Source organism: Callospermophilus lateralis, chromosome 1 (assembly GCF_048772815.1).
Source record: "Callospermophilus lateralis isolate mCalLat2 chromosome 1, mCalLat2.hap1, whole genome shotgun sequence".
In the NCBI taxonomy this organism is placed as follows: domain Eukaryota; kingdom Metazoa; phylum Chordata; class Mammalia; order Rodentia; family Sciuridae; genus Callospermophilus; species Callospermophilus lateralis.
In genome coordinates, this window is record NC_135305.1 from 145,980,647 (window position 1) to 145,994,327 (window position 13,681).

Genomic DNA, 13,681 nt, shown 5'->3' on the forward strand with positions numbered 1-13,681 from the left:
CTTTGAGGGGCTTGGTTTTGCTTGTTTCAGGCTGTGACAATGCCATCATCATCTGGAATGTGGGGACAGGGGAAGCCCTTATAAACTTGGACGATATGCATTCAGACATGATCTATAATGTGAGCTGGAACCGGAACGGCAGTCTGATCTGCACAGCTTCCAAAGACAAGAAAGTGCGAGTGATCGATCCCAGGAAGCAAGAGCTTGTTGCTGTGAGTATGGGAGGGCAAAACCCAGGGGCTGTGGACTTCAGTGTCTGTGGGCTCCTTGCTTTTAAGGCAGGAGAACCACTGGCTGGTGGCCTTGGGAGTGCAGACACAGTGATGAGGGAGCAGAGGCGTGTCCAAGTGTGTCCACGTGCAGCCTTTACTCAACTCACCTCTCTCCCTAGGTAGCCATTTTTCATGAAGAGTCAGTTTTTCTTGGTTCACTAGTGTCCTTAAGTGCTCACAGGTCTGGCTCAGCTAAACCAGACTACTTGCCTGGTCTTGGGGCTCAGTGCTGACGGTTGATTAGTTGATTCTGCTCCCTGTTCCAGAAATGATTGTTACACAGTCTTACAGAACTGCAGCAGGTTCTCATGAGGTCAGTATGTTAGATTCTACTCCCTAGTTTGGGGAGCAAAATTGACAAAAGGTAGACATTTGGCTCTTTAGTCAGACTTGCAGTGCCAAATACTGAATATAGAACATCTTATTTCACCCATGCTCTGAGGCCCTTCCTGAGATATGTTTGGTGTTGGTAGTGTTACATCTGAAGGGTACTATGACAGTTGTGGCTATTGCTTACTGAGCACTGGGGACTTCCCATCCCCATGCAACCTTTATCTATCCAGAATCTTCCTAGGGTGGATATGAGGGCACTATGGTGGTAAACACCTGTAATTCCAGTGGCTTGAGAGGCTGAGGCAGGAGGATCCCAAGTTTCAGGCCAGCCTTAGCAACTTAGCAAGAACCTGTCTCAAAACATATAAATAAATAAATAAGTAGGTCTGGGGGATATGGCTCAGTGGTTAGGTGCCCCTGGGTTCAATCCCTGGTTCTTTAAAAAAAGAAAGAAGAAACAAAGGGGTTAATTAGACTTGACTTCTTGATGTCTGTTGGTGTTGGTAGAAATCAGAGCCTACACCCAACCTTCAAGTTATAACTGTCTTGAAAAACAAGGCATTGGCAGATTCCTTCTATGTCCTGTGTCTGCAGTGTGTGGACCTGGGTTGGCAGCAGGATGTGGTGGAAGGAGTGAGGTTTTTTGAGTCAGATCCTGGAGCTCTTGCTTGTTAGCTAGCTGGGGGACTTTGACAGGTCACTATTGCTGCTCTGATTCCTCACCTGGGGTCATGGTCGACATCAGGAGAGTGTGGATGACAGGTGGGGTGAGGGAGGGTCAACATGTGGTTTTCCCACCTTCCCTTCTTGCAGTTTGAATATGCATAACGTGCCTCTTGCTCTCACTCACAGGAGAAGGAGAAGGCCCACGAGGGAGCCAGGCCCATGAGAGCCATCTTTCTGGCTGACGGCAACGTCTTTACCACTGGGTTCAGTCGCATGAGTGAGCGGCAGCTGGCACTCTGGAATCCTGTAGGTTCCCTCCTCGCCTCCCATGTGCTTCACAGAGCATTCTCTCTGTTGGGGCTCTGGGTTGTTAAGTGTATGAATATAGGATTCTTAGTGTGGTGTTCTGAACTCCTGCTTGTTGTCAGTTGGACGTCAAGTCCTTATCCTCACTGGAGATAGGCAGTGAATATATTTCAAAAATGCGTTCTTGATACTCCCAGGGAGCCTTATGCTGACTAGATTTTTTAAAAAGAATGTGCAAAGAATCCAATGTTTTAGATTTAGGAAATCAATTCTACACTTATTTATATTTCACAGACTATAATTAAATGTCTAAATCAATATAGTCATGCTTGGGAAAGCATTCATAACTAGTGGAAGAGGGAAGAAACCCTGAACTAGAGACAGTTACAATATTCTCTATGTCTTCTAACTTTTTGAAAGTTTGTATACGTATTTATTTTATAATAAGGAAAAAGTACCTTTAAAAAAAGAAATGGGCTCAGAAGAAAAGGACTTGTCAATCTTTGTCATGGAGTCACACATTTATGTTGTCAAATCCATATAATTTTCAGTGAGTTTGATCCCTCCTCGTGTTTATGTGAATGAAATTTATATGTACATTGTTCAAGCTTCATGTTATTCTTGGAAAATGGCTCACTTAATTGAAGAATGTCTAATAAGTTTAAAAAATTGTCTTGTAAAAATGAAGAGACATATACATATGTTTTATTTTCAGAAAAACATGCAGGAACCAATTGCTCTTCATGAAATGGACACTAGCAATGGAGTTTTGCTGCCTTTCTATGATCCTGACACCAGTATCATTTACTTATGTGGAAAGGTAAACTGATTTCAATATTAAATTGAAAAGTGTATTCCGTACCCCCCACCCTTTGTTTTTTTTTTTTTTAAGTGCTAAGGATCAAACACAGGGCCTCACGTGTGCTAGGCAGGCACTTTAGACCCAGTGAATTCCCAGCCCCATCATTTAAGGTTTCTGAGTTTTCTACTTTGTGTGTCTTAAGCTGAGATAAGGTCTCTAGACCACCACCGTTTGTCACTTGTGAATTGTGTAGTGATAACATACTCTGTTCAGTGCTTTTGACTAACACAGGGATTGGGCTAGAGTTTTGGGATGGCTGCTGTTGGGGAATCTTCACTACAGGCCTCCAGTGAAAAAGAGATGATGCGCCTGGACAGGTCTAGAGTGTGCAAGGCCCTGGGTTCTATCCCAAGCAGCACAAGGCATAAAAGAGGACATACTGGTGTTCTGTTTTCACCGACTGCTTCTGCACAACGGGTGATTTTGGATCTGTCTGCATTGTTATTAGGTATGGGGCTGGTATGTCACATTTAATGCTGGAAACTATCACATAACCCTAGATCAGTGTGTATGTTCTCAGTGCCACCTGCCATGGGCTTGTGAAGAGAACAGTGCTATGTGCAGTGAGCTCTGACAGCCTCCAAGACTCTCCAGGGCTCTCTGGGTGGTTCTGGTTCCTGGGGTTCAGCATTAGAACCCTGGGCTTGAAGATTTCCACTGACGACAAAAAAGTTTCAGAAGGTGACAACTGTTAGGTACAGGAAGATGCCACCCTGAAGTCAGAGCACCTCCTCCTGTCTTATGACCTCAGTGTCGCTAAACTGTTGATAGCTTTACTGCTGTCGTTATTTCACTTTTGTAAATGATAATTCATAGTTCCTTATTTTTTTATAGGCTGAATTCCTTGGAATTTTTTTATAGGCTGAATTCCTTTTTGTAGTTGAAATAATAGTAAGAATGCTGCTCTTGATGTATTCCAGACCCACTTCACTTTTGTATCAGTTATTAAAAACACAATTCAGATTCAGGTTCCCTCACTGAGGTGTCCATGTTCAATCGCTTGAGCTTTGTACAAATGAGCAATCTCCTACCCGAAGTTGCTTACAGGCTGTTCTTCATCTTATTTCCAAGACTGCAGAGCAGAGAGGAGCCTCTGTTTTGAGGAAGGTGGAGTTAAGTATACATTTGTTTTTTACTGTGACTTGTTCAGGACCACATTTTACAAAATGCCTTGTTTCCTTTATTATTGTTTCCTGGAAAGGAAAGTTCTATTAATATTGTTTTAGTTTGAATATAGAATAGTTCTTTAAATTATGGCTTATTTTGAAAAAAAATTGAGCTTAATTCAAATGTATGTCAATACCTTCCACACTTAAGGTAATGTTCAGAGACAGTTGTTTTGATCAGATGGTTTAGAGAAATTTCTGGAATATTCACACTTGAAGATTCCTTATTAATTAATGTCTTTGATTTAAATCTAACCAAAAACTGCAACATTATTCTTTGTACATTGTCATTATATAGTGTTAACAAGCTTAGTTGCAAATAAAATACTTAATAAAAAAAGGTGCTTTTGTTGTATTCCCCAAACCTGTTAGAAAGCCACCTTTGTGGGTGATGGTTTCCTTTCCACAGTTGACAAAGGGTGCTTCTGAGCTACTTTGCATTTCTTTTTAGGTCAGTTACCTAGAATCTGAGATCTTGTCTGTTTCCTTGAAAGTCACTTTACTGCAGATGTTAATAGCTGTTAAGTACATAGGCCTCACCCTTGATGCATCAAAACAAACCAAATGAGCACTTTGCAGGTAGTATTGGTGTGAGTTGGAAAATGATTTGCAGAAAATGAAACAGATGGAAACTATGAGAACCAAGACTCTTGTTAGGGCATCATACTGTCTAGCTCTTTTTGTCTTCTTGTGTGCACGTGTGTGTGTGTGTGTATGTGTGTGTGTGTGTGTGTGATTGTGTGTCTGTCTGTCTCTGTCTGTCTCCCCCACCCCCCCAGATAGGGCCGCCTTCATTGTTTAGGTTCGTGTAAGGGTGTAACTGTTATTTATGCTTAGATTAGCATATGCCTCAGACTTCAGATCTCCCAAAAATATGACTGTTCTAAATATGATAACTGTAGAATTTTACACATTACAATGAGATAGTTCTACTTTTTGAAGCTTAAGAATACTCATGAAGGGCTAGGGCTGTAGCTCAGTGGGGGAGCCCTTGCCTAGCACATGAGAGGCACTGGGTTCAATCCTCAGTACCACATAAAAATAAAGGCGTGCTGTTCATCTACAACTAAAAATTATCAAAAAAAAAAAAAAAAGAAAGAATGCTCATGAAAACTGATGTTTCTTAATTAGAAAAATCTCATTTTTTGCTGTTGTCAGATTGTCTGGTGTTGAGCTGTCAGATCTTGAACAGTGCTATGCGGGATCAGGGAACAGATCCTACAATCAGTGACTGCATGCTCAGCAATTCACTCTTTTGTTTGACTTTTGATGTTGAACTGTAGGGCAGTTGGGCAGAAATATGGTAGTGATCTGTTGGTAGTGAGGGCTCAATCTCTGAGGAAAAGAACCTTACATACTTCAGGTCAGCCTCTTTATGAAAGTGAAAAAAGGTCGGCCCCTGAGGCCCAGTCCCCATGAGTGCTGGGTCGCATAGGAGAGAGACACCCTCCCAAACCCGCTGTTTCAGATACTGTTAAAGACAAACTCATCTCTGATTTTTTTGTAGGGAGACAGCAGTATTCGCTACTTTGAGATCACGGATGAATCCCCATATGTCCACTACCTCAACACATTCAGCAGCAAGGAGCCTCAAAGAGGCATGGGTTACATGCCCAAGAGAGGACTCGACGTTAACAAATGTGAAATTGCCAGGTAACAAATTGATATCGTAAAGTATTGCAGTTGTTTGTGCCGTTAGTGTAGCACCAGAGCCACACAGTTCCACGGCCTTCTGTGTGCCCAAGGCTCCCTGCCCCTGCATGTGGGTGGAGCCGTGTCTTATGTCCTGCTCATACAACTGGGAGCTTAGCAGTCCAGTGGCAGACCTGAGGTGTAGCATACACTTAGTGAAATAGTGACACCTTCCTCTCTGACTCCAAGCTGAGGCTGTGGCCATGATCCCCTGGGGGGTGGGCAGGTGAGAACCTGGCCCTGGAATGGAAAGGAGGTGGCTCTCTGCTCTCAGGGGGATAGGACTGAGCTCTATCCTGGGTTGTGGATCCTTCTGATCCTAAACTAGAGAATGCAGGGTTCTGCGATGATTTGTGAGGCTAGTTTGATTTAGGAAGTTCAGCTGTGTTGTATGACTTTTACTTATCTATACTTGTCTTGAATTTGAAGTTTATGTCCTATAACACTAGTGGGCCTCCTACGGGCACATTTTTTCTCACAGTAGTCAACAGGAGATACTCATCAGACACCCAGTGGCCAGTGAACACTTTAAACAACAGAATAGCATCACACTATCAATCATACCATGCATCAGTGTAACATGAAGTTTATACAGACTTTTAAAGTTTGTATGGGTTCAAACCCCAGCACCCAAAACAAACAGAATAGCAGCAACCAAAAATGTTTGCTCCTCTGGTCACATGATTAAGAATTGATACTTAAATCTTTAAAAATAATAGGAGGGCTGGGGCTGGGGCTCAGCGATAGATCACTTGCCTCGCACATTTGAGGCCTTGAGTTTGATTCTTAGCACCACATAAACATAAATAAATAAAATGAAGATATTATGTCCAACTACAACTGAAAAATAAATATTTAAAAAAATAAAAATAATAGAAAAAGAATTTTTATAAACTTTATATGAATATAAACTGAGTTATAGCTCCAGCCCTTAATTTATATTAATCATTTTTTTTTTTAAATAGCTGGGACAATAAAAGATAGCTGTCCCAGATAATCCAGAATTGCGGTTTGACCAGACTAACCCAAGTGTGGTTTAAAAGGATTGAATCTGAACTTAAGATTACACCCAATTATTTAGGAGCACATTCAAGAAAAACTTTGAGCACAGCTGTTCGGGACCCTCCTGTCTATCTGTGCTGAGCCTTGATTACGTGTCGGACCCTGAACTAAACACACCGTGGGTGACCTCTTCTGCTTCTCCCCACAACCCAGGAAGAGGGTGTTTTTATGCCCATCTTATGGAGGAGAAGCCAGGGCTGGGGCGGACGCGCTCCTGGAGAGGCTGCATCGCCCTGGCCCAGCTGGAAGTCAGGGCCGCAGGCTTCCTTCACTGCGCTACTGCTGCTGCTGCTGCTGCTGCTGCTGCTGCTGCTGCGTAGTTTTCACTAAATCTTTTTAAAACGGCTTTTGGTTAATCTGTGACCCTATTGAAATAGTGAATAGGCAAGTTTGACGCAGCAGTTTTTTAAAATGTGGTTTTGGGGAACACCTTGACTGGCAAAGCCACGCTCAGCTCTTGTTTCATCTGAGTGCTGCCCAGCATGTGCCCCTTTGCTCACCGTGGCTCCCTCTCTTGCCAAGAACTTTGGCAAGAACTCTCGGTTATTTCCCTTCCTGGCTGGGAAGAAATTGGCTTCTCCTATCACTTTTATTATAATTTTTAGTTTTGTTTATTGTGAGATGCAAAAGAAAATTCTATCCCTTTTCCCCTTCAATTAGAGGATATTTTTTGCTCCTCCATAGGATAATGCAATTTGCTTTCCACGTTTTGGATAATTTCAAATTTTCCTTGATGTGGGGTTTGCTTGAATACCTAAATGTCATTAGGTGTTGTGGTGCACAGCTGAAATTCCAGCAACTTGGGAGCCTAGTCAGGAGGATTGCAAGCAAGTACCTGTTGCCCTCCACCAAAAAAACCCCAAAAGACAAAATCTACCCCAAACTAAAATCTACTTCCTAGGATATCTAAATCATATATAAATATGATTTTTAAAAATCACATTTATACTTCACAAATGTTCAACTGCTCAAGCTGGCAGAAGACCTGGCACGCAGGGTGTGGCGACAGCTTCACATTAGGGGGATCCCCACCTGTCTGCTACATGGTAACTTTTTCACAAGTGAATCAGTCCCAGTGTTGCTACTATTTCCACCACAGTCCTTCTGCCCCAGGTATTTGCAGTTTGACTGTCACAGTAATCCACAGACCTCTACTCATGGTCCTTGTCTCCAGTTTGCCATTTTCTGGCAGAGATACGCCGAGCTCATCTGTGAAGTGGGAAAATGGGACTGCTTAAGTACCTACTGCCAGGGTGGATCAGAGGTGAAGGGAAAAGAAGCGTTCATCTCCCATATCCCCCAGCATTGTAGTTAATAGTTCTTGATCCTGTTACTCAGTCATATTTCACTTTATGGAACTTTGTCTTTATTTTTCCTTTGAAGATTCTTCAAGCTGCATGAGAGAAAGTGTGAGCCCATTATCATGACTGTTCCCAGGAAGGTGAGTGCCCAGCTTTCTAGGCAATCCATGTTTGTTTTAAATCCCAGACCCAGAACTGGTTCCTTCCTTACTGAAGCATTCCCCTGAATGTGTTTTGCAGTCTGACCTTTTCCAAGATGACCTGTACCCAGACACGGCAGGCCCCGAGGCTGCGCTGGAGGCAGAAGAGTGGTTTGAGGGGAAGAACGCTGACCCAATCCTCATCTCCTTGAAGCACGGCTACATTCCAGGCAAAAACAGGGATCTCAAAGTGGTCAAGAAGAACATTCTGGACAGCAAGCCCACTGCAAACAAGAAGTGTGACCTGATCAGCGTCCCCAAGAAAACCACAGACACGACTAGTGTGGTGAGGAGCACAGCAACTTGAGGCTGTGCTTGATCTGTGCATGCCTTGACCCCTGCAAAGTCCTCTGTTATGCAGGGCATTGCTGAATAGTGTTCCAGCTGTGGACACCTGGGAGCTTTCAGTGACTCATAACATGCACTGGGCCTAAGAAAGTCCTGGGGCCCATGACTTGATGAGTTATGGTCACCTTTGGCTCCTTTAGCTCTGGTTATTATATTATTAATTATTTGGTTATTATATATTTTTTTATATTATCATAAACAATGCCTGGAATAGACATCAGTCTACCACCATCTCTGAGAGTGAATAGGACGTTTGTGGGTTTTTCTCTTTGCCCAAACCCTCCTCTGATTTGGGTAGAAATGAAACGACATGGGAGGGCAGGGTCCCAGGAGCCAGGAAGAGACGGTTCCTGGAAGCAGGCAGTGGTGGCAGTGTTGGGGTGCTGTCGAGTGGTGTGGTGAAGGCAGGATCTGGCAGTGTGTGGGATACCACAGGACAATCTTGGCAAAGCCATGGCAGAGGTGGGCACCCAGCCTGCCATTGAAGACCTGCTGTGGCCACAGAATACTGACGCTGCCGGGAATCAGGTCCTGGGAGGAGAAGATCCAGGGAGTGCGTGGGCTGGAGGCGGGGCCGGGGGGAGTTTGGTCACTGAGAAGGTGGAGGAACGAGGAGGTACAGTGCCTTGGAGGAGCTGACATTTTGGTGCTTGACAGGGAGCCAGCCTTTGGTGGCTGTAGAGTTTCTGGATCAGCTCTGAGTGGGGGGAGGCTCAGTCCTCTTTAGAAAAGCTAACAGAGGCCCTGGAATTCCACTCCCAGGACCTGCCTAGTGGGTCGAGAGGCTCAGCAACCTTTTGGTAGGAATCACCCCTCGCCCAGTGGGGAGGTTGGGATTTGGGCAGCCTTGCAGTCCTATCCTACAGTCTGTGACCTGACTGAGTCTTTGAGTAAGTACACAGGCAGTGCTTTGGGGTCTCAGAGGGACCGAACAGCGGCAGTTATGTTCTCATAAGGCCCACATGTGGCAGGTTGTGACTTCTTTTTCCAATTTGGTGACTTTGGTTTGCCTTTTGCCAAACAGAAAATTACATTTTAAGTCCTGTAGTCTGAATCGTGTTTAAGTTTGTTTACTGCTTTCTAATCACTGCCCCCCTTTTTATTTTCTCAGCAAAACGAAGCCAAGTTGGATGAAATTTTAAAAGAGATCAAATCTATAAAAGACACAATCTGCAATCAAGATGAGCGTATTTCCAAGTTAGAACAGCAGATGGCGAAGATAGCAGCCTGAAGGTCCCTCCCACCCTCCGGAACCTGGGAGTGAGAACTTGGGCTTTGGTAGCTGGTTGTTGGTGTGGTCCAAGGGAGGGTGGAGGGGGAGGCACTGCCATTGGGAGACATTCCATTTCAGAGTTGTCAACCAGCAGCGATAGGCCACGTTCCAGTAAGAACGCGAGTGACTCCCAAATTTGCAAAAAAAAAAAAAAAGGAGAAAAGGAAAAAAAGAAAAAAAAAGCTGAGCTTTTTATCAGAAAGCTTTTTTGATGTTTTAAGTGTTATGTGACTTGTTGAACTCTTAAAGACAAAAGTGCTACTTTTAAAATCCCAGATATTCTGAATTTTAGAAAACAAACCAATTCCAATTCAGTGTCATGCCCAAGTACTTTTTTTTAAATGAATAGGGACCAATGCCACATTGCTTTTTATATTTCTTTCTTTTTTTAATGTTGCCAAAACCAAAAGTAGCTTTTTTTTCTTTATATTTTGCTACTTTGCAGTATTTGTGTGTGATTTCTTTTCCTTAATTTGAAAGGGACAGCACTGTGTATGTTTATAAACTAGATGAAGATATTATTTTGTATAAACATTCATCTGAGAACAATCAGAGCAGTAGCCACTGGCAGCACAAGCCTGGTCATCTTAATGACTGCGGAAGGAAGACTTGAAGAATCATGTGGACCTTCTCACTACCCTCTCATTCCGTTGAGTCTTCTGATCCAAAAAAGTGTACATCGTATCTCTTCCTTTCTTTCCTTTCTCTTTTCTAGAAATTGGGTGGTTGTACCAGAATGGAATTTTGCTTCTTGATTCTGTGCTTCAGATGATTATAATCTAACCAAACTAGCATGTGTCCCTGCAGTTTGTCACACATAGGCTCTGTCACATTCATCACTCCACATCTCACTGCTCAGGCTGCGGTTCGTACTTGACAGGGGCACTCGGACCAGAGTGTGCGCATGTTGTTGAGTGTCCCCTCTTGCCTGTCTCAGCAGCTTACCCGGCTCTTGCGACGTGCTAGGCAGGGAGCTTGGAGGCGAGCAGCCCTGGTGGCCTGCCACTGTCCTGAGCAGTGCTGGAGAAAGAGCAGCTCTCCTTACACCCACAGAGCTCCTGCCCTCCCTCCTCTGTCTGCTGCATGTCCCTCGGGGCCCAGCAGTCCTGCCCATCTTCCTGCCCTTAGCCCTAATCACATTCAGCAAAATGAGGCCAGAAGATGCTGTTGAGTGTTGAGACTGAGGAGAATGGCCTAGAACGAGGCAGAAGAGGGAGTGCAGGCCGGGCCGTAGCTTTCACATGCATGGACATGCCTCTTCGCTCCCGCACACAAACCAGTTCTCCAGCTCACATTTGTGTTGGGCTGCAGAGGCTTCCTGGACCCGGAGTGGGTCAGAGACCAGTGCTAGTCACCTGTTCATTCTTAGGCTAGCTGGAACTTTGCTGCACTTCCATGATCTCAATTGCATGTTTGCAAAACCAGACTTGACGAGCCTCTGTTCTTGAAGGGCTGAGTGTGCCTGAATGAGCCGTGGAGTGCATGGGGGCCATGGGGGGACCTTCTTGTGTGCGTGCACTGGGGTGGGTACGGGGCTGACTGGAAGCCGTGTGGCCAGGGAGCCAGGATGAGGCAGAGTATGGTGGCAGCCAGTTGGAAGGCCTGGCCCCACTTGGTACTGTCCCAGCAGAAAAGGTACCATGTCCTTAACCAACAATATTGGTGTTGCTGTCTCCACAATTTCAGGGCATCTGAATGTTGAGTTTTGTGTGTATGTATGTGTGTGTTTTTAATATAGAAGTGGATAACGAGATGTAAAGAAAACAGTCATCACAAGGATATAAGTCAAACTTACATTGTTTGTTTTTTTTTTAATCAATGTAATCTGCTAAAGGACCTTCATTTCTCTAAGATTCAGAAATGTTTTAAGGTTCTGATATCAAATTAAGTAAAGAATTTTTGTGGTTGGTGGAACCCTATAGGAAAGGTGGTTCGAAGAGAAGAGGGAGGGAGAGGGACCGTCACCCTGACCTTAGTTTGTAGCTTCTGCTTATTTAATGAATGGATGCCCATCCAGGCCCAAGGAGGTGCCTGAAGCATTGTGGATTATTTTCCCTGTTTTGTCTTCTTCTTTTTTAAAAAATGCCGTGACATCCCAGAGGAGGACAGTGAATTACTCCTAGATCGGCTCTTATAGAGCACCATAGTGTTCTGTCAAAACACTTGCTTCCATTTTCAAAGATAAAAGTCATTGATTACAAATTGGTGTCCCGTGTTTCTTTCGCACCTCAGCCGTCTCTGAGGCAGCTTGTGCCTCTCTGCCCAGCACAGCTTCTCTGACTCTTGGGACCAGCCTGGTGAGTCCTGGGGGTTGGGGAGCAGCTGAGCTCGAGAGGGCCCTTCAAGGGTGGGTGGCTTCTCCAGATTCCCGCAGCACCCTGTTTCCAGTGTGGCCCCTTTCCTATCTTGGAATAAGGAGGAGGATTCCCTATAGTCAGATGAGAGCAGTGCCCGTATCTGGCCACACAGCCAGCCTGTGGTGTGTACCCTCCGTGGTCACCATGATGAGCTGATCCCTGGCGTGGCTGCAGCTACTATAAATGTGACAGACAGTCCTCACAAAGCCGCCGCCTCAGGTGCCTTGTCCTAAAGATGTCTTGTCTGTGAGCAGGATGGCAGCCCGGGTGTTGATCAGCCCGGGGCTGCAGGGAGCAGAAGTTGGCAGACACTGTCTGCAGACCCATGGTCAGGGGGCAGGCGCATGGTGGTCTGTTTATAACTGACTTATTTTCTGGCTTGGCCGCCTTGATTCTTTGCCAGAAGACCTAAAAGGCTATCATGTTGTCCCCAGACAGCCAGCCAGACCTTGTCTGGGGAGAACTTCCATTTTTTAAAGGTTACTTCCCTTGATGTGCATCCTACGTCCAGAAAAACTTTTTGTTGGGTCTTAAGAATCTGTTGACTCTAAATGACCCTTTCACTTTATGTGGCCACATTAAAATGTCCTGAAATTATCACTGGGTTGTGGACATGAGTCATGTCCCTTCCTTTTGAAGGAGATACTTGGTGCCCAGGCTGGACCATGCTCTTTGTTCCAAATTGCAGCACCTGCCCTCCAGAGAATGCCAGGGCTATGGGCTTCACCCCACTGCCATGGAGGTGTGTGCATGGTGGCCGCACCCTCCTGGAGGGAGTCCATCCCGCGAACCCAAAGTCTGAGGTGTTCTTACCTTTTTTTTTTTTTTTTTTTTTTAATGTTTTTTAGTTGTAGATGGACACAATACCTTTATTTATTTATCTTTATATGGTGCTAAGGCTGGAGCCCAAGGCCTCGCACATGCTAGGAGAGCACTGAGCCACCACCCCAGCCCCTCTTCTACCCTTTGACCCAAGACTTTCACCTGTGGGAATTCTGTCTCCCTGGAACCACTGGGCCATATGCTTAGGAATTGCAAGATGAAGAGCAGAAGGAATGTGTTAGGTTCACGCACTGTAATGTTGGGTGGTTATTTACAGTCACTTAAAAGATTCTCACATAGGAAATAATGAAAAGAAGACATTGTTAAATGAAGTGGCTTCCAGCTTTTGTTGTAGAAATCTGCCTCTCTGAGTTAAAGTATATTATTTCTGGGTGCTGGGTGTCCACCACCAACTGCTTCTGGGTATTTGAAGTGGCCCACCATGAGCTATGTCATGATGTCAGGAAGAAAAAGTTAAATTTGTGTTTAAACAGTTGTCATAGCTCACCCTTGAAACCACGTGGCCTTCAGTGACGTCAGTTGGCTTGTCTGCTCAGCATCAAGATGGGCAAGGAAGGCGGTGCCTGTTAGACCTCTTAGGAACCTGGGTGAGCCAGGACAGGAGCAGTGGCGCACACCCGTCATCCCAGCAGCTTAGGGGACTGAGGCAGGAGGATCAGAGTTCAAAGCCAGCCTCAGCAAACGCGAGGCCCTAAGCCACTCAGTGAGACTCAGTTTCTAAATAAAATACAAAATAGGGCTGGGGGTGTGGCTCAGTGGTCGAGTGCCCCTGGGTTCAATCCCTGATGCCCTCACCCCCAGCAAAAAAAAAGATGGGCAGAAGCCAGTCTGCTTCACTCGGGTGGTTTGGACAGACCCCTTTAAGGATCTGTGTGAACAATTTTCATTTACACGTTGAATAAACACCAGAAACGTTACCGCAAGTTGTAGGTGGAAGTTGTGAGTCATCTTTATTACATTGAGTTTTTATTTTGTTTTTTGAGGTACCAGAGATTTAACC

At 44.8% G+C, this 13,681-nt stretch overlaps 1 protein-coding gene across 2 annotated transcripts in view; it reads left to right on the plus strand.

The window, feature by feature from the left end:
- Nucleotides 1-11,683, plus strand: part of Coro1c (coronin 1C) — an 83,045-nt gene extending 71,362 nt beyond the window's left edge. For both annotated transcript variants that reach the window (XM_077108895.1, XM_077108894.1), the window contains exons 5-11: nucleotides 31-212; nucleotides 1,458-1,577; nucleotides 2,293-2,397; nucleotides 5,113-5,258; nucleotides 7,743-7,800; nucleotides 7,901-8,146; nucleotides 9,320-11,683. In XM_077108895.1, the coding sequence (XP_076965010.1) occupies nucleotides 31-212; nucleotides 1,458-1,577; nucleotides 2,293-2,397; nucleotides 5,113-5,258; nucleotides 7,743-7,800; nucleotides 7,901-8,146; nucleotides 9,320-9,439 (977 nt within the window). In that variant the 3' untranslated portion in view covers nucleotides 9,440-11,683. The remainder of the gene's footprint in view (nucleotides 1-30; nucleotides 213-1,457; nucleotides 1,578-2,292; nucleotides 2,398-5,112; nucleotides 5,259-7,742; nucleotides 7,801-7,900; nucleotides 8,147-9,319) is intronic.
- Nucleotides 11,684-13,681: the final 1,998 nt, after the last annotated feature.